Source organism: Rhea pennata, chromosome 3 (genome assembly GCF_028389875.1).
Source record: "Rhea pennata isolate bPtePen1 chromosome 3, bPtePen1.pri, whole genome shotgun sequence".
Classification (NCBI taxonomy): Eukaryota; Metazoa; Chordata; class Aves; order Rheiformes; family Rheidae; genus Rhea; species Rhea pennata.
Window position 1 is genome coordinate 78,097,830 of NC_084665.1, and position 21,020 is coordinate 78,118,849.

The window sequence follows — 21,020 nt, forward strand, 5'->3', positions numbered from 1 at the left end:
CGGACAATATTTGGCAGGTAAAGCTGAAGATCACAAGAAGGGTAGAGACAGGTTCCTGGTTAAGGCAGACTGCATTTTGACTATACTTTTTTCCTATGTCTCTTTATAATGTTATTCAGAGCCAGAATTTTCAAAATTGTTTTCTAATTGAATTTTCTTTTTTTTTTTTTTTTTTTGATGTAATTACAATGTGATTTGTACATGTTCCTGATACTTGCAGTTGCAGATAAGATCAACAGGAACATGTGAAATATTGTAAGGTGTTTTAAATACACTTGAAAAAATCAGTCCTGAAATTTGGCACTTAAAATTAATAGACATTTCTAGTTTGAACTATTTGTTAATATAATTAGTAATTCTAGCTGTGACACATATGTTTCTCTTTGTGTATCGGTAGTTTAAGTAAAACTGAGTAACAAATATTTTTTTAACTTTAAAGACCGTGGATTTATGCCAGCAACAGAGAGTGAAAAATTTTTTCAGAAGCGACTTAAAGAAATCCTCAAGCAAAATGACTTCTCTGTGTAAGTATTTAGCTGTTTGTCATAAACCGTAGTATTCTGTGTTAACCTTTAATACATATTTTAAAATTGGTTTTCAATTAACTAGAACGTTGTCAGGATCAGTGGATTACAGTAATGGATCAGAGAAGTTCTCTGCTGAGCTAACACTACATTCCGAGGTACTTTCTCCTGAAGCCTTTCCATGTACACCAGCTAATATCGTAGAAGTGCATAAAGATAAAAAGAGGAATACAGGTGAGTATTTTAACAGCGATATTGTTTAGGCATAAATCTGTGTCATGCCTCAGCTGTTTAAACTATTAGCAGAAGGTAAACCAAGAAAGATTTGACTGTCAGTTATGGAAGAGACAAAAATATTACTCTGCTTTTATTTTCATAATTGTTAGAGTAAGCCTTTTAAAAATTGCTATAGCAAATAATGGAAACATACTTGAATAATAAAATCCTTTTTTAAGTGGCTTGCTTTCATGATGTATTGATGTCTGTGACTCTTGCAAGTTCTATCCATTTGCTTTTTGTTTTCTTTTGAAGAATCTAGTAGGATGCATACTGATAAAGAAGAGGAAGCACTTATTAATGAAGAAGCTATTTTAAACATTGTGGAGAATAGTCAGAGCTTTCAGCCTTTGTCTCAGAGACTGAATCAGACAACAGTTTTTAGTGAGTATGACTGGGATTTGTTTTTTCTTCTGGATTCTTTTACTGTTCCACACTTGTTGTGTTCACTTACGTTACCAGGGATGTGTAAAGCAGGCTGAGACTTCATCCCTGTGAGAAAAGAACCTCTTGTATTTTCTAATCATGTCACCAGGAGAACGTTTTTAGAAGCAACTGTGCTTTACTGGTCCACTAAGCTGGTACATCTTGCCAAGTCAGCTCAATGCAATCTTTTCTGGTTATAGATCTTCCTTATGCTCCTAGGGTTAGGCCTAGAACTATCAGAATAAACAACATTTTGGCTGCCTAGCCTTGATGCTCTTGCAGTTGCTATGACTTTCTCATAGTCACGATAAAGAACATGCTTTTGGACCATCTTTAAAAGTCCAAATCTCTGTAGATACCAGCAGATAGTAAGCTGATAAGGAGAAACAAATCACAGGAGCAGAAATATTTCCTAAAACGTACAAATACAAAAGAATGGTTGAGAACAAAGAAACTAAAGGAATGAAACTATTAAGGACAAAAGACCATGGCATGAGAAAAACAATAAAATAACATGATAGCATGAAAAGTTGCTTGTGGTAGAAAATAGAATACTTTAGAAAAGGTGAAATGATCATAGTTCATGCCATCGCTACATGTACATCATTATGTAAATTTTAAAAAGTATAAGATTAACATGCTCTCAAATTGAGGCTAGAAAGTTTGTGTGGGGATGAGGGGAAACCTGACAAACCCTAACCACCAGTGCTTTTCGTACATGTGTGGTGTGAATATGTTTATTGGAAAAAAAAGCCAAAGTCCTCTGATAGCTTCCTTTTCTTGCATAGAAAGAAGGAATGGATGGAATAAGATTAAAAGAGTATTTTCCAGTGATTTTGCAGAAAGTAGGCAAGATTTTGGTATGAAAGTCTTATAGGCAAGGATTTGGATGTAGAGAGAAATATAGGTCCAGTGATTAGGAAGTCAAATGGAGTCAAATGGAGAGTTTATTTATTTTATATTGTGCGTGTTTTTTTGTTTGTTTGTTTTAATCAGATGGCTATGTGTTACTCGGGTCTTCTGTGACCATAAGTAAAATGCTGCCTCTTTCGGTCTCTTGTGCTTTCTTTTTTAATAGCTTCTCATAGCATGAACGAGTCTTTACTGTGCCTTGGTAGGGTCCTAGTGTCACTGAGGTCGTGGGACACAGTACTTTGGCCAAAAGGAAAAAAGGAACAAGGACTATATTAAAGGGAAGTGAAGGCTGAGGGTTAATGATGGACCTCACAAAGGGCAAAAAAGACAAGAAAAGACAGTGGAGTTGAATGTGGGTTACTGTAGAGTGCTGGCAGTGGGGAAGGTTTCTGTTCTGAAGAGTGGTGTGGTGTCTTGCGAAGCTTTTGTAAAGTATGAAAAATACTTCCTCACAGAGATGTTGAGACTTGTTTTATATGATTCTCAAGATCACTGTAAATCATATGACATTTCCTGAGAAAGGAAAGTAGAGATTGTAATTCTTCAGCCAGAGGAAGAGGAGAGAGAGAAATATCAAAGATGCCTGGTAGAATGGCAATCATAAATCGATTATCAGGTCAGATGATGAGCAGGTAAGCAGGAATAGAGCAAGAAATCATTGCAACTTCAGAAACAGAGTGAAGACTGAGAAATGCATGAGTCAGTTTATGGTTTGGGTTAAATAAAGAAAATTAAAAATAGGTGAAATCAGATAAAATTTCAGTGTGGAAATAAAGAGGAACTTAGGAAAGGAATAAGCTATAGTGACAAGAAAAGGGAGGTGAAGAAATAAAGCATTGAATTAGAGGACAGGAAGAAAGAAAAAACAGTTGGTAAAAATCAGCATCATCTTTCACGAATGAAAGTGATTGAAAGTCTTCCACATGATCTAGAGAGATTCAGCAAAGTTAATGCAGTACTTGAAATGGAGAAAGAGAAGGCAGTAGTAGTTCAATAATTGGCACTCATGCTGAAATAAGAGGAGAGTTGTGAGGCATTACTGAATGTGAGAAGGCAGTAGGAAGCTGGAGAGAGAAGAACTTCTGCTAACTTGGAGCAGGAGGGCGGGAATGAAAAAATAAGCAGTCCAGATTCTAAGTTAAACAGCTGGAGAAGATAACATAAATCGTAAAACTGGAAAAATAGGACAGATATGAAGAGAGCTGTGTTTCTTGAGCCTACCTTGCTTTGGACAGTAACAAACCAGTAGATTTTAAATTGCTAAGTTGTTTTTTAATGAGTGACTATGGTCATTTACAAGTAAAACAAAATACAGATTCTGTTTGTGTGGGCTTTCTCTGCAGCAGACAGTAGTGCTGATGAGGCCTTGATTGATCTGTTAGCTGGACTGGAGAATGATGGGTATCAGATGGGACATCACAGAACGGTCTCTCACCATCGTTCTCTTGGAAGCTGTAGAAATTCTCAGAACAGTGATGATGAAGAAAATGAGCCACAGTGTGAGAAAGAAGAAATGGAACTTAGCTTGTTAATGTCCCAAAGGTGGGACAGTAGCATTGAAGAGCCTGGGCCAAAAAGAAGGTACATATGTGTTTTTCTGTTTTTAAAGTATTTTTTTTACCTGCCAGATCCTCCCCCCTCAGACCTCTCCCTGCCCCCCTCTTCAAGTGAGTTATGATCTCTGTGAACTATAGAGGGATCTCTGTTGAAAACATTGGAAAAATCCCTGCGTATCTGAGATAGAATGCAGCTGTTCAGCTGGTGCTGTGAATCATCAGTATTACATGCAAATATGGATGAAATGTTTAGGCTTGGCTGGACCTAAGCTTTTGGTTTGCTGCTTGAGAAAAAATTAGTATCTTTTTTTCCTGCAAGTCTAGATACGAAAATTTTAGATCAAAAAAAAAAAATCAAAACGTGAATACCACTCACTCTGCTGGACTGCTAAAGATCAGCAGCTTGAATATTTTAAAGCTAAGATTCTTGGAACACCTTCTCAGGTCGTAATGACCTTTTTTCAAATCTGCACTGAGAGGCGTTGAAAGAAGTTGTATCCAGTTTCCTGTCACTCATACTTTGGACAGACCTTCCAGTATTTATAATTCCATCTGAGAGATGTAAGGAACATAACACACACAACATTTTTGTTTTCTTTACTTCAGGCATTGTAATTATACTCTTGATTTGGAAAGGAAGAGAGGCACAGAAATACTCAAAAGTTTTCTTTCCTCAAGCCGTACAAAAAGGTGGTCTTCTACTTAGATATGCTTCATCTGTAAAGACCCTTTTCTATTTAATCTTTAATTTTCTTTATTTTTCCTCTCACAGTACTCTGAAAATATTGTACCATTTCTACAGAAGTTGGAAATTTCCATCTAAACCACTTAATATTAAGCTTCAGTTTAATGGCAGTGTCTGTGTAAAACCAACTTAAATCTTGCAGAATTTATTAGTTCAGGCACAGTTCTACATGAGCACGACTGTACAACTTCTGGAGTTGAGTAAGATCCTGAAGCAGTTAACAGTTTTTATTCAAAAAAAAAATCTAATTTAAATACTCATCAGACATGGTGAGTGGGTTCAAGTATAACTAGCTCATGTATGCCTAAATTTTGTCACAGGCAGAAAGCACTGGGGAGAATGTACATACCAGGTGCTTCCACATGGTGTCAGCCCATGTTTGGAGGGAATTACAAGTTTTGTGTCACTGTGATCTCTGCAGAATTTAGACCAACTTCAGAAGAAAAGCATGGTTATCTCTAGCCTCCACCTGATTTTGCTCATGCATAAAGAGCCAGTTTGAGATCCAACCTAATTCTTCTCAGACTTGTTGTTTATATTGCTTCCTAATGCATCCTACAATATCCATACTGTCACTTTTTTGTTATTGGGAATTTCCCAGCCTTCCATTATATCAAATAGCGTATGATAGTGGAGTAGTAAGCTGTAGTGACTGAATTAAACATCTTAGGTTTGATTTGCACTGAACTGGAGCTAAAAGCTCAGCTAGGCTTAAACTCATTCTTGAGTAGTCACTCATATGGGGCTATTGTGCTGTGTTAGAGACAAATCTTCCTGAAATCTTAAGTCATAGGCTTGATTGCAGAAAGGTCCAGGCTGCTCTCTGCAAAAGACAGTTCAAGTGTAACTGGGCTTACTAGAGTTCACAAAGTTTTGCTTCATGTTCAGGATAGTAGGATAGTTCAGGTTGGAAGGTACATCTGCAGGTCATCTAGTCCGGTGGTCAAAGCAGCTTTGGATAGCTCAGGGTTGAGGTTTGAATGTCTCTAAAGACAGAGATTCCACAGCTTCACTGGGTCACCTGATCCACCTTCATGGCAAAGAGTTTTTCCTTTATACCTAATTTCTTCTGCTGCAAATTGTGTCCATTGCCTCTCCTCACATTACTGTGCTCTTACAAACCTGTCTCTATCTTCTTTATTTCCTTGTATTAGGTAGTTGAAGATAGCAGTAAGATCTCACCTTAGCTTCTTATCTGGGTGAACAAGTGCAGTTCTCTTAGCCTCTCCTTGCATATCATGTACACCAGCCCTCAGGTATCTTGATGACTCTCTGTTGGACTTGCTCCAGTTCATAAACCTGTATCTTTTAGTGGGGAGCCTGAAACTAACACACTACTCCAGCGGAAGTCTCACAACTGCTAAAATTGACTATGCTCTTGCTAGCGCAGCCCAGAATGCTTTTTGCTGCAATGGCACACCGCTGACTCAGGTTCAATTTGTTGTCTACCAGGACTCTCACATCCTTTTCCACATAGCTACTAGCCAGCTAGCCTTCCACTTGGGCCAGTTCATCAGGTTATTCCATCCCATAGGTAGGACTTTGGATTTGCCTTTGTTAAAGTTCACATGGCTCCTGCTCCAGCCTGTAAAGGTCCCTCTGAACAGCAGCCTTATCTTCCAGAGTATTGATTGTTCCCCCCTCCCCAGTTTGTTATCCATTTGCATATATACCTGAATGTCTTTGCACTGTACTCCCCCGTGTTTTGTATTTTGGGAATACAGAAAATGGAGGACCAAGCTGGCTTAGCTTGTGGCTTCTGTGGACCCAGCTGGGCTTGTTAGTTAGGTCCCAATTCCAAGCCATACTGCGTCCAGACTTGAATTAACCTAGAAATAACAGTCATATTTGAGCCTATTGTTCCTAAAATAATAAGCATGGCTGGATCCAAGCTGGATCTGTGCTGAGCACATTCAGAGGTCTATGTTGTTATGATACATATAATCCATGTCTAGTTAAACTCCACAGATAAGAGATATTTGTTCTTCAAAAGTAGAATCTCCAGGCTTGGGTTTTTGTTTTTTCATTTCTGTGACTTCATGTCCTCTATATTTATACTTTCTAAGGTACTGCACAATAACGTATAGATACATTTAACTATGTAACAGTTTGAAAATTTCTTTACTAGGATAAGGGGATTTTGTATCTTTAAAAAAAATACTAAATTCCTGAATATTTGTTGAGACTTCTCCCTTAGAGCCACAGAACAGTTTGTTTCTATGAAGAATCGTGTTTACCTCACACTTTATTTCAAAGAAAAAGAAATCCAATTCCTCAGGGCTTCTAGAGTTTAATTTGTAGGAGGGACTTATGGTGTTTCTATTCTCCTCTCCCCCCACCCCAGTGTAGCTGTGCCACCTTAAAGTTTGATGAAATTTTCAGATTTTTCTGTTTTTTCTAGCAGATTTATGACTGTAAAAATGGCAGAGTAGAACAGTTTAACATAGAGTGGCTTAGAAATTAACAATAGCAGCTTCTTCAGAATGATCGAAGAGGGATAGAAATGCACCTTCAGTTTCTGTGATAGTATTTTAGTTAAGCTGCTGAGAGAGAATTGTTATAATACAGAAAGATTCCTTGAAAAAAAAGTTTTAATTTTCAAAGAACTAAATTGAAAGCATGTTGAATAGCCATCATATTTCAAGCATTCTCAGGCAATGCAATTAATTTTCAGTAAAACTGAAACAAAAATAAGTATCTAAATGCCTTCTAACTTAAACAATTGGGTACTACAGTTTTTCGGTACAAGTTTTAAAAAACTACTCTTGCTTCTTAAAGTAACAAAATTGAATAATATTTTGAGCTTCTTGGTAAGAAATATGTTGATTCCCCTCTGCTCCCTCAAATTACACAACCATATAGCACCAGGTTCATTTTGAGGTTTCCTGTGGCAACATATATTTTCCAATAGAAATATTCTTCATTAATTGGTTCCGTTGTTTTCTCTAGGTCAGCAGGCAAAAATATGCATCGAAGCTCATCAGAAGAGGATTCATCTTCAGAGGAAGAAATGGAGTGGAGTGGTAACAATATACTCCTAACTAATCTCTCTATACCTCAGTTAGATGGGACTGCAGATGAAAATGGTGGTAAGTAAATAGTAAAACAGCTTTGGAAGTTGAATTACTACTTGGGTCACAATTAATTTTAAGATAAGTTTGCTAGTTTGAAAAGGGCTAATCTTCAATTCTTGTCTTAATTGGAAAGAAGTTCTCTCAACAGATGCAGTAGCAGGCCCAGCATATCTTCCTTATAAGCTGACAGTATTTTAATTTCAGTGCCCTCTACTGATGATGAGAATTGCTTTTCCTATTGTTACAGTCTGAAAGAGGGCATTGTTTAAATACTTTTATGAAAAAGGTAAAGTTAACTTTTTGCCAGAAGTATTTTTCTGTTACTATATTAAAATTGCTTTGCAAATATGGTGTTGAAGTTAATGATTCTGTAGGATCATTTATTCTCCTGGGATTTCATTGTAAATAGTGAATGTATTAATTTTTAAATCTAGATGATTAATTTTGCTTTGCAAGTATTTGCCACTCATGCTAAAAATACAGTGAGCCTTTGTTTAAGCATATGCTTCATTCAGCGGATTACATGTTCACATCTTGGGATTGCATGAGTTAAAACTATGCAGTGGCACAGCTGATACAGAAGAAACTATCATTCAGTATCTATTAAAAAAGTAATTTGTTGAGATATCTCTTGCCTTCCTTTATAACCTGTTGTTTTCTCTTGAATAAGTGTAGTTAATAGAGTACATACTTTGAGATTAGATAAATACATAAATATTATCTGTTTAATTATACAAGCTATCTATTTTCACCTTTATAAAGTTCTGTTGAGAGAAATAATGAAAAATATATGAATCTTGGGGGAAAAACATTTTTCTGTATCCAGGGTTTTCTCAGTATTAAGCTCATTTTTGTTCTTAGTCTAAACAACAGTAATTATTCCTCTTTGTTTCTGAAACAGCAGATTAGTCCGATGTCATTGACTTTAAAATTTGAAATTTATGGTTAACATCGCTTTGTGCAGAAACTTCTTTTTTAATTCATAGTACAAACTGAATAGTGTAAAAACTTACATGTTTTGCAGGTACTTAATTTCCTGTTACTGTGTTTGCTCTTACGGGTAGGAATGTAATTCTTTATGAAAGTTCAGTATTAGTTAACAACTCCTGAAGCTATTTGATAAAAATAACACACACACACATATTACTGTATAAATGTATACATCTTACTATATCTCTAAGCAATTCTGTACTGGGGAAAGTGAGATGTATGATGTTATTATATAGACAACCACAACTGTTCTTTCACATTTACTTTTTAAAGCATAGTATTGTTTGCTTTTTTCCTTTGCTTTTATGGGTATAATGGTAGGTTTGATATACGACTTGATGAACTGCTTGCATGATTTGGTTTAGTGAAATACATGATTGTAATTTCTTTATTTGCAGTACTTTTTAACTTAATATAAAAATGGGTGCTTTTGGCTAATGAATCTGTTATTGTTTACATTTTAAAATATTTTAAAGTGTTTGAAATATTCACATGCAAGAGAAAAAGAATGTCAGCTTAAAGTAAGTTTTACTGTCCAGTTAATCAGACATAAGAAGCTGATGTAGTACAAGTTATTTTACAATAGGAAATACTGTAAACTCAAAAGTAGAAGATCTCAGTCCAGTTCATCTAAATCCAAAGTGCTCATCTACATGCAAATCTCTGTGTCCATAACATCTGACATACTTACTATAAATATTTTTCTAGGTTTCATATCTAAATAGTCAAGTGTCTTCCAAGTGTTCCTTGTTGTTTAATTGAACTCCCATTTTCTTGCTCTTTGGTTAATCCTCCTCCTTTGTGCGGACACCTGCTACACACAAAGAATCATAGGCTGTATCTCCCAGTTGTGTTTCACAGCTCAGTGACCTCATGTGTGCATTAGAAAGTATTGTTAGAAAAAGACTGAGACTTCCTTTTATTTTTATCACCAGAGAATTCAGAAATTGCTAAACTGAATTCAGTATGAATCTCATATGACCGCAAAATGGGTTTAGGTTAGGAAAAAAAGGCCAAAGGATACTCTATCTAGTACAACAGTGTGCAGCACATGCTTCTAGCTCACTCATCACGTTTTGTAGCTTCTCTCCTCCTTCAACATTTCAACTAAAGGTATGAACATATGAACAAACTACTTGTATACCAGGACATTGTGGTGACTGGATCTCTGCAGAATAAAAAGCTTCTTCAAATTACTTTGTGTTTATTGTGGCTATGAACAAGCTCACAGTTACTGAAGAGCAGTTGTAAATTTGTTAACTGCCACCTGCGTGCATGCCCTTACCCTGCCATAAATGTGAGGAAAACATGACCTCATCAGTGAAAGAGGAAAAGCATCCCATGTATCATGTGATGAGTCTGTCTGTACAGGACAGCTACCACAGCACATGCTCCTGGCAAATCTATGTCGGAATGTCAATGCATGGATGTGAATTTATGCTATGGTAACTGAATGGTGCTAGCTTCTCACATAAACACCTGAACAGCTGGTGATTTGCTATGGTTTAAAAGTGCAGCAAACTACCTTACACTTAGCATACAGGAGAGTTGATACAAAGTACTTGTTTTGTTTTAAGGTCATACTTGAGCTTTATGTGAAATGCCTTCTCTACATAGAGAAATGGAGTCATCTAAACAGGTTCCTTGTTTTTCAGAGCCAATGTGTGTGCATATGAGCAAAGCAGAATACTAGCTTTTTCTAAAAATTGAGTTGTTTGTATTTGGTTATATGAAAGTGAACTTAGAAGCCTTCTTTCAGAAAGCTAACATGAAATCTTTGCCAAATGTGTACAAATCTACTCCTTAGGAGTAACAAACAGAATGACTGTAAGACTAATGTACTAGTGATGTGATCTTGATAAGGCAACTCATGTACTTAGGGTTTGTAGTGGTCATGATCATAAATGGAATGTAATTTATGAGATGTTTGTTTCTTCTTTGTGTGGGATGGCCTTCATGAGAGTATTATTAAAATTGTTAATGACTTCAATTTATTTTTTAAAGGAAAACTAGAGTAAAACTGCCTGTCTTCCATTTCAGACAATCCCTTGAATAATGAAAGTTCTCGAACTCACTCCTCCGTCATTGCAACAAGCAAAATGTCTGTAAAGACCTCAATCTTTCACAAAGATGCTGCTACACTAGAACCCCCATCTTCTGCTAAAATTACTTTTCAGTGTAAACACACAAGTGCCCTTTCTAACCACGTGTTGAACAATGAAGACTTAGTAGAAGAGCTTTCGCAACCAAACACAGAAGCAAGACCTGAACTTTCTGTCCATTCTCTTACAAAAGAAAGCACTTACACAGCAAAGTATCCAACATCATTTAGCAATAGTACCCATGCAGAAAACTCACACAAAGAAAGTAACAAGAAAGACATTCTCCCAGTTCCTTCATGTGAAAATATTTTTGAGTATGAAGATGATATTTCGTCAGTGAGCAGACAGATACCTAGTAGGAAGTACACTAGCATCAGAAAGGTTGAAAAGGATGCCTCTTTTATGCATATGGGCCGCCACATTGGTGACAGCATGTTGAGTAAAAACTCATTTAACTTTTCCGATTTGAGCCACTCCAAAGGAAAAATATCCTCTGAAGTAAATGAAAAACCCAGCGGTGCAAGTATAAATAGTTTTTTTCCAGCAACAGTTACAGAAAACTGTGAATTGATGTCTTGTTCAGGAGGTAGTCGAACTGTGGTACATTCACTTGAAAATAACGCTGATGAAGGTGGCCTTAATAAGCTTAAAATTAGGTATGAAGAATTTCAGGAGCATAAGGCAGAAAAACCAAGCCTTAGTCAGCAAGCAGCACATTATATGTTCTTTCCTAGTGTTGTTCTTTCTAATTGTCTCAGTCGACCACAAAAATTAGCTCCCGTGACATACAAATTACAGCAAGGCAACAAACAATCCAGGTTGAAACTGAATAAAAAGAAACTCAGTTTTATAAGTCATCAGGAGCCTGCAAGTTTAAATGATATTGCATCGATGAAGGAAAGCTGCTATACACAAGGTAATGCTTGCAGTAACATTCCTGATAAGGATAGTGCTTTACCTAGTGACTTAGTTCAAGTTCCTCTTGAGGCTTTTGAAAACAAAATGCCTACAAGTACTGCTAATTGTACTGACTGTCAGTTTGGAGATGGCTCCCTTGAAACTGAGCAGTCATTTGGGTTATGCGGGAATAAATACACGCTACGAACTAAACGGAAGGTAACTTATGAGACGGAAGACAGTGAATCAAGCTTTGTCGCACACAACTCAAAAATTAATCTACCTCAGCCCATAGAAAGTATTGAAAGTTTGGATGGGTCTCAGAAGTCTCGAAAACGTAGAAAACTGTCTAAAAAATTGCCACCTGTTATTATTAAATATATTATCATCAATAGATTTAGAGGGAGAAAAAATATGCTTGTTAAACTAGGGAAAGTAGATTCTAGTGAGGAAAGAGTAGTACTCACAGAGGAAAAGATGAACTTATATAAAAAGCTTGCACCTTTAAAGGACTTTTGGCCAAAAGTTCCTGACTCTCCTGCAACCAAATATCCTATTTATCCACTAACACCAAAGAAAAGTCACAAAAGGAAAGCAAAACATAAGTCAGCCAAGAAAAAAGCTGGAAAACCACAGAAAACAGGTAATAAAAATATTAAAAGAACTTTATCCTTTAGGAAAAGGACTCATACAATTCTTTCTCCTCCATCACCATCATATAATGCTGAAGCTGAAGACTGTGACTACAACTATAGTGATGTTATGTCTAAATTAGGTTTTCTTTCTGAGAGAAGCACAAGCCCAGTAAACGCATCTCCGCCTCGCTGCTGGTCTCCCACTGATCCAAAAGCTGAAGAAATTTTGACCAACCTGGATAGAGAAGCTTTACTTAGTAAGGGCCCTAATATGTACAACAGCAAGACTGTTAATTCTAGTGTTGGGAAAAATAGTCGAGCAAAAACTCAGGTTAAGAAATGTAAAAAAAAATTTGCTAGCCCCACTGTGTCTACCAAGAAAAAGAAAAAGATGAATCAGGCTGACAAAACCTCAGATGATGGAAAGAAGAAACCCAGAACAAAACAAAGACAAAAAACATCTGAAAAAGTATCATCGAGAAAGCGCATGGTATTTAAAGATGAGAAAGGAAATACTCGCTCTACTGCAGAAGTCAAGTTTGTGCTCAAACATCAAGATCTGCCTGAGATTTCTTACAAATCTGGCACTTCTCAACCACTTCACGGCCGGAAAGATGGTCCTCCTCCTGGTTATTCAACAGGATATTTACCATCAGCACAGCTCCCTCCAGCCCCTGATACCCAAGGTAATTCATTAAGCTGTTTTCATTCACTGATGGAAATTGATAAGGCTATAGATACACAGTGCTTATCTACTCCACGAGAAGACCCTCTTTCATCTCTCATGTCTACTCCTGTGACATCTGGAAGGGAAGTAACAAAAATGAGCTCTCAAAGGCCCAGGACTCAAAGTGCTTTATTTAGAATGAAGGATTCTGCTCTCATTCAAAATATATTTGACCCATCCAATCATTCAACTCAGGTAACACAGAATGTGCGTATGTCTAAAGATAAGACCTCTGCAAAAGTAGACGAGATTAAAAGTTTGCAAAACAAATATTTACCACCAGTTGGAAAATTAAGTGAAACTTGGGACTCTTTGGACACAACAAAGATGGATCAGTTGCATGCCACTAACTATTTGCATTGTAAAGACACTAATCAACAACAGATTTTGTGCTTACCAGAGGCATCCAAGCATTCTGATCCTTATTCTTCTATTCTTAAGTCATCTGAGGAAAGCCCTGGGCCACTTCAGTTGCCTAAGAACTGTTTTGTAACCTCTTTGAAGAGTTCAGTGAAACAGTTAAGTTGGGAACAAAAACAGAGATTTATTTTAGATATGTCACATTTTAAACCTGAAACAGTAAAACAAAGGCCTCTGTCAGAAACAACCATGCAACCAAAACCCATCTCTCAGTATAAAAACAGGACTATCGTGACCCCGTCAGCTTTCGGTGAAGGCCAGTCTGGCCTAGCTGTCTTGAAGGAGTTACTCCAGAAGAGACAGCAGAAAGCTCAGAATGCAAATGTCACACAGGAGCCATTATCAGTTAAAACACAGCTCAGTGGGAGCACACCTCGTCCTCTTGAACAGAATAAAGCAGTCAAAAGATCACGATCAGTCACATCACCAAGGAAATCTCGTACTCCTAGGAATACCAAACCTAAAGAAAAAGCTCCAAAACTTTCCAAAAAGGAGTCTTTAAGCCAGCAGACAAGTAGTCATATTGATCACTCTGTGTCTGATGACAGCCCCATTTTTTTTTCAGACCCTGGTTTTGAAAGTTGTTACTCACTTGAAGATAGCTTGTCTCCAGACCACAATTACAACTTTGACATTAATAGTATAGGGCAAACTGGATTTTGCAGTTTTTATTCTGCAAGCCAATTTGTCCCAGCAGATCAGAATCTGCCCCAGAAGTTCTTGAGTGATGCAGTTCAAGATCTTGGTTCTGGGCAACCGACAGAAAATGAGTTTCTCTGTCACAATGACCAAAAATCTGAAGAAGAAAAGCAGCATGCTTCAAGTTCTAATAAGTGGATGAGATCTGGTTCTCTGAGCCCTGAGCTTTTTGAGAAAACCTCCCTGGATAATAATGAGAACCACTGCCATAGCCAGTGGAGGAAAAATGTTCATCCTTCAACTTCTAGATCAAACTCTGTAGACACCTCTTCTACACAAGAGGCAGAGGTCTGTTTAAATGAAAAATTCAAATTGAATAGAAGTGCAGTAAATAAAGAGAGATTTCTTAACCTTCCTCAGCCAACCAATTCAGACTGGATTCAAAGCCACATTAGAAAAGAAACCACTTTTGGACCCTGTCAACCACTTGATTCAGTTAATACCTCTTTTACATCTATATTGTCTTCTCCTGATGGTGAACTTATAGATGCAGTTTCTGAGGATTTAGAATTGTATGTTTCAAGAAATAATGAAACATTAACTCCAACTCCAGATAGTTCACCAAGATCAACCAGTTCTCCCTCACAGTCAAAGAATGGAAGTTTTACACCTCGTACTGCTCACATTCTTAAGCCTCTCATGTCCCCACCCAGTCGTGAAGAAATCATGGCAACTTTGCTGGATCATGATCTTGCAGAAACAGTTTATCAGGAACCGTTCTGCAGCAATCCTTCCGATGCTCCAGAAAAGCCAAGGTAGTATATTAAAGGCATTTCTGTCTATGTATGCTTATGATTATATTAAACTTAATATATTTCTGGGTTTTTTATGCTATAATGTAGCATAAATGCATGAAAGAGTCCATCTCATGCACCTAAATTTGAAGTCCAGAATTACTGTACTTTCACATAAGTATCCATTTTCATTCACAGTTGTTTTTATTGGTTGATACTATTTTGGTAACTGGCAGTCTGTTTTCTTGCTTTATTAAAAAACAATCGTGTGAATTGCATTGTGAGAGAACTAGCTACTCTGTTTATATATCGTCTTGAGGACTGCCTGTAATGCAGTTTAGAGCAAAACAATTATTTAAACTATTTTCTTTACAGGGAGATTGGAGGACGACTGCTCACAGTAGAAACTAGACTTCCAAATGACCTACTTGAGTTTGAGGGAGACTTCTCATTAGAAGGTCTGCGACTCTGGAAGACTGCATTTTCAGCAATGACAGAAAATCCTAGACCAGTGTCTCCTCCCCATTATGGTCACTCTACTGCTAACAAAAGAGAAACTAATAGCCATAAAACTAGTGAAGACAAAAAAATAGTCATAATGCCATGCAAGTGTGCTCCAAGCCAACAGCAGGTTCAGATGTGGCTTCATGCCAAAGAAGAGTATGAGCATTTCAAGAAATTGCCTAAGAATAACCCTGCTGAGCTGGAAAAGTCAGCTGAGAATTTCAGCTCTACAGTGTTATCTGAAGAGCAGTCTATGGAAGTAGTAAAAGCAGCTAAAAACTTAAGTTTATCTAGCCTGGAAGATGAAAGACCTTTTGTGCCTACAAAAGATTCTCCTGCTTTAGTGGTAGGTCCTACAACAACAGAAACCACGGAAAACTGTGATAAACCTATAAGCACTGAAGGAACTTCTATAAATACTAGAAGTGATCCAGAACCCAATAAAACTCCATCTGAAAGCAAGACTACTTCAACACTAGAACATGATAAGGAGGAGGAGGAGGAGGATTATTATGTCAATTACAGTTCACCAGATTCGCCGGTGCTTCCTCCTTGGCAACAAGTAGCATCTCCAGATCCTAAGCAGTCCAGTTCAGAAGATGCAGACTGGAAAAGTCAGGATGTTATTTTGTCTTCTATCGAAGAAAATGACGTGGCACCTTTTGGAAGTGCACCGAACTCTCCATCCACCCAAGAGAACATTAGGACAGCTGTTGACACGTCCCCGTTTCTGGTTGGTGAAGATCATGGAAAATCAGAATCCATTTGTTTACATAGTACACCCATAATGCAAAATAAAAATCAAGATGAAGTACCTGAAGAACTTGGTTTTACTCCTTTATCAACAGGTAGGTGCATTAAGTAAGCTTAACAATACACAGAAAGTTTTCCTGAAAATGGTAGGGAAGGATATTATATTTCTTTTGACATAATGAGAAAATACCGACATCCACATAGATTAAAACTGATTTTAGTAAGGAAAAGGCCTGCAAATTATTGTTGAAGTAACTATCTAATTATGAAACTAAGTCTAGAAGCAGAACATTCTTGTGTTCCTGATGGTACCTAGAGTCTGAATTCTGAAGTGCTGGTTAAACATAATGTAGAATGTACAATATTTTTGGTTTGAGGGTTTTTTTGTTGTTGTTTTTTCTTAACTTTGTTGACTAAATTGCTTAGTTGTTTTTTCAAAACATAGTTTCAGTGTAGAGTGTAAATAACATTGCAGTGCTCAAGGTAATCATGTGAGGTTCAGTATCTTACTGACTTTGTACTATACGTTCCTGAATGTGTCTAAACACCATATCATAGTTGTTTTTATATCATAGTTGTGTTTCGGATTGGGCAGAGAATAGTTTGTATTTGCAGTGTTAAACAAAAGCCTCTAGCTGTTTCTAGCTTATTGTTTAATGTCTAGGCAATATTAGAAGAGCTAAATAACTTTGCACTGCTGTATGTTTACAGAACCAAAAACCCAGAGATTGAGTCATAAGAGAGGAAATAATGCTGATGGTCTTCGAAGAGTGCTTCTAACCACACAAATGAAGGTAAATAAAGATTTAATATACAAATGGATTTTTATTACATTACTTTTAAGTTTCCCTTCTATTTCTAAATAAAATGATCTCCATCTTGGTTTAACTAGGTACCTTTAACACATACTTATTTTTGAACTTTGCTTTTAGAATTCTAAAAGATGGGTAGTTTTCTTCTGTGGTGTTTTTTATATATGCACACGTGTGGATTTGTGTGTGTGTGCATATGTATACATATGTGTATGTATAGATACACGTATGTATTACTTTTCAGATATTGCTCAAGCATTTTCTTGAAAACTAATGGGCAGTGTTACGATATTGGCACTGGTGTGCTGGCAGAGTGCAAAGGGAATGGATTGCATAAAATATCACACTTGTATAGTTTCCTTACATAGCATTTCTGCTTCTATTGGAAGACTGAAGACAGCCCACTGTGCTAGGTGTATCACTGGTCTGACTTGTAGGTTTTGGTGAGGGTGTTGTTTGTTTGTTTGTTTGTTAACATACTTGTTCAACTAGTAGTTAAGCATATTGTTAATTATCTGAAGTACCTTTAAAAAGTGCTATCTGAAAGAGGCTGTTTTGTTGAATTGTCCTTCAAAGGGGAATAGAGACTTACTGGTTCCTCTGTCCTCAAGTTTCTAAGAAAGCCAGTGTGAATTTGTATAAAAATTGAATATCAGTATTTCAGACTGCCTCTTCCTTTAATATGAGTGTTTATTAAAATTATTGCTGAAAGCAAGAATGATGCAGCTGTTGTCTTCCTGCTGAAAAATGGCATGAGGAGATGGTGAAAGCCTCCTTTTTGTAGTTGTAGCATAGCATTTACATTTTTGTTGATAAATTTGTGTTTAATTTTTACATTATTGCTTAAGAATTTAGCAACCTGTAGATCTTTTTCAATATTTTACTGTGTGTATTCTTCTTCAATAGAATCAGTTTGCTGCTCTTGGTGCTCCGAAGAAGGAGACTTCTCAAATTGAGGGGCCATCTTTAAATAACACTTATGGTTTTAAAGTCAGCGTGCAAAACCTGCAAGAAGCAAAATCTTTACATGAGGTAAGTTACTGTTACATGTTATTGTATGACTGTTAGATGTTATTATATGATAGTTTATCAGACCCATTTTGTAACGGCAGAATTAAAAAATCTTTTCCTCCTTAGTCCTTCCCTGGCTTTAATTAGTCAGTGTGTGATGTCTGCAACTTGAAGTAGTTGCTGAACTAGTTTCAGCTTAATGTTCAAATACCTTTATTTGTATTGTGAAATTTAGTTCAATACTAACTTTTGTTGAGATCACCTGATCAACCCCATTTTACAAAAATACATAAAGCTAAGGGAAAGGCCGAAAGCAGAAGGAAGAAATAATAACTTTTATATAAAAACAGTACTGAAAAACTGAGTTGATCTTCTATGTATTATTTCCTTAAGAAATAAGGATTCTGGCATCATTCCATCAGCCCCTCCCCATATCTCTGCATGTTACTTTCCAAACCTGTTGGGCACTTTCTATCACATATAGCAGAATAGTAGATGTCTGAAAGAGTGTTTCTTCATTTTTCATGTAGATCAGTGGTTGATTTGAGAAGAGAGATAAAATCAGTGCTGGAAGGGATGCAAAGTGAATACAGTACTGTTGTGTTTGGCTGCCGACTGGCCAGCTGGCAGGTGTGCGCTCCCAGGCAGTCATCGCATCCATGCTTGGGGTTAGCTCCTGACCTGCTTATAGACGAGATGGGGAGATAGAAGTTTTATGTGTGGAGCAGATGATGTAGAAGAAGTCACAAGGGACTAATGGTACTGTAGGAAATGGAGATACAGCTTGATGGTAAAACTTTATGATGTGTGTAATGATACAGGATGCAAATCCAGAAGAAATCAGTCTGCCCCCAGGGTAACTTACTCAAAAATTTTTTATAACTCTTTATTTCCCATTGTAATCCCCTTAACTACCCAGTAGTCCAGTTTGTCAGTTATATTATGCAAGACAGCAGAGCACCAACATAGTTTCAAAACACTATGATATACTGTTTTAAAAAGAAAAAAAAATAGTAAGAAGTACTTTTTTAAAGCAAACTATTCTGCAAAAATGTACGTCAGAATAATATGGAAGTTCGTTAATAACAGTGAAGGGAAAGATAGGTTTCCATATCTTCTCATAAGTCATTTAAGCTCTTCATGCTTGTTTCCGTATCTTGGGGGAGGAAGGAAAAGGAGAATAAAGGATTGACAGTAATACTTCATTTCTCATCAGTGTGGAAACTGAATTCAGTGCAATATGCAAAGCTGTTTGAAAATGCTATAAGAATTTAATATTTGTTAAAAATTAGTATTTCTGTTTATTTGTATTTTCTGCTTTTGATAGAAGGAGATAGTACTCAGAAACAAGATAATTATTTTTAATAATTGAGTATAAAAAGCATTTAGTGATTAATCCTTCTGTGCAAGAAAGCACTTTCTGCGAAAATGAGAGAGCTAGAGATGCATGTTTAATCACTTCTGTTAATTTTTCGGGTATGGCCTGTTAGTTACAGTGTTAAGATGACTGTATAAATATATCATGCCACTGCCTGCAATGAATTTGTTTGTGTTAATAATCTCCTCTGAAATATATTTGAATAAAACTCCAAAACATACTAATTTATTGTATTTATTTATTGGTAGGTCCAACATCTTACACTCATCAGTATGGAGTTACATGCTCGAACCAGAAGAGATTTGGAGCCAGACCCAGAGTTTGATCCTATTTGTGCTTTATTCTATTGCATCTCGTCAGACACAGCACTGCCAAATACTGATAAAAAAGAAATCACTGGTGCTATAGTGATTGATAGAGACAGGACACTCTCAAGCCAAGGTTCCTATTTCTTTTTTTCTTAATGTACCTTACTTACAAAAATGCTTATTTCATAATAATCAAACAGTAGCAAGCAAAATGTAATAGAGTATGTGTATTGCTATTTAGCTCATTTAATTTTGTCTTGTTGACTATTGGATGAATGACCATATTAAACATAGAGTTTTCCTGCTTATATCTTCCTAAGAATCATTGCATGGGCTGTAAACCACAAATATTATACGCATGTGGAAAATATCTTTGTTTGCGTATTTGTGGACAAGCTCTTGCAGTGTTCTAGAAGTATAAAGAGGAAAACCTGCCTTAGTTTCCTGCTCAAGTTGCTGGATAGCTACAAGTAGAAAATGTTAAAGCAAGACAGTATGTTTTATATTTTACTTAAGGGTTATTTTTGTGGTTTTATCTGATCCTTTTAGGATCTAAACAGGGGCCCTTATTCTATTGTACCTTTTTGGCTTTGTTTAGACCAGTGATACTCAACCTGTGGCTCTAGAGCCGGATGTGGCTCTTCATGGCCCTACAGGCGGCTCTCGCAATGTAGGCATCTGATCGGCGCTCCACTCTATCAGGCAGCGCGGGGAGCACTGTGCAAATGGACCAGCAGTGTGGGAGTCGCTGAAGTTCCCCCTCCCATAGGGGGAAAGAAAAGGAGCTGCTGGGATCCCCCCCACAGGTAAGAGTAGAGATCACCTCCAACCCAGCAGCCGTGGGGCAGAATGGGGAAAAACTCGCCCTTTTGCCCTTCCACCCCTCCTCCCCACTCTTTCTTCCTAGCAGCCAGAAGGGGTTGAAGACAGAATGCTGCTGGGAGAGGGGATGCTAATGTGTCATGTCGTGATGTATCAATATGTGATGATGATGAGGCAGCATCATCACACATTGAAGTGTCATGATGGAAAAAAAAATCACACTGTGGATACTTGATTTTTTTTATGGTGCTCTACAACTCCATTTAACAAAGAAGTGGCTCTCCAGCTGTTAAAGGTTGAGTACCACTGGTTTAGGCTAGTAAAATAAATAAAATAAAAAGTCTTTCTTTTAAGGTTTCTTTTGCATTGTGAGTGTATACTAAACCACAAAATACTGTCTAAAATTAAAAAGCATGGACAAAAACCTACCAAAAATAAATTTAGCATCAAAGCAACAGCTCCTTTTTTTTTACCAGTTTATTTTTCAAAATATTGTGGATATTTTATGATGTTAGGCTAAGTCCCTATTATTTTCAATAAAATTTATTCTGGTATGTGCTTGTTACTATCTTTTTTTAAAAAAAAAATCTTCATTACCTTACTAAGTAAGATTTGTCACAGTATAGAATTTTATGGCTCCTCAGGTGTGTGCCAATATGATAAATAATCAAGAAAGCTTTTTGTAAAGAGGTTCAATAATATGTTGAAAAAC

General features: G+C 36.8%; 1 protein-coding gene across 1 annotated transcript in view; it reads left to right on the plus strand.

The window, feature by feature from the left end:
- REV3L (REV3 like, DNA directed polymerase zeta catalytic subunit) overlaps positions 1 to 21,020 on the plus strand; it is a 123,832-nt gene that overhangs the window by 67,973 nt on the left and 34,839 nt on the right. Inside the window, exons 8-17 of the mRNA XM_062572642.1 lie at positions 440 to 524; positions 610 to 758; positions 1,056 to 1,184; positions 3,485 to 3,722; positions 7,392 to 7,531; positions 10,547 to 14,741; positions 15,096 to 16,072; positions 16,689 to 16,771; positions 17,696 to 17,821; positions 19,427 to 19,619. Coding sequence (XP_062428626.1) covers positions 440 to 524; positions 610 to 758; positions 1,056 to 1,184; positions 3,485 to 3,722; positions 7,392 to 7,531; positions 10,547 to 14,741; positions 15,096 to 16,072; positions 16,689 to 16,771; positions 17,696 to 17,821; positions 19,427 to 19,619 — 6,315 coding nt within the window. The remainder of the gene's footprint in view (positions 1 to 439; positions 525 to 609; positions 759 to 1,055; positions 1,185 to 3,484; positions 3,723 to 7,391; positions 7,532 to 10,546; positions 14,742 to 15,095; positions 16,073 to 16,688; positions 16,772 to 17,695; positions 17,822 to 19,426; positions 19,620 to 21,020) is intronic.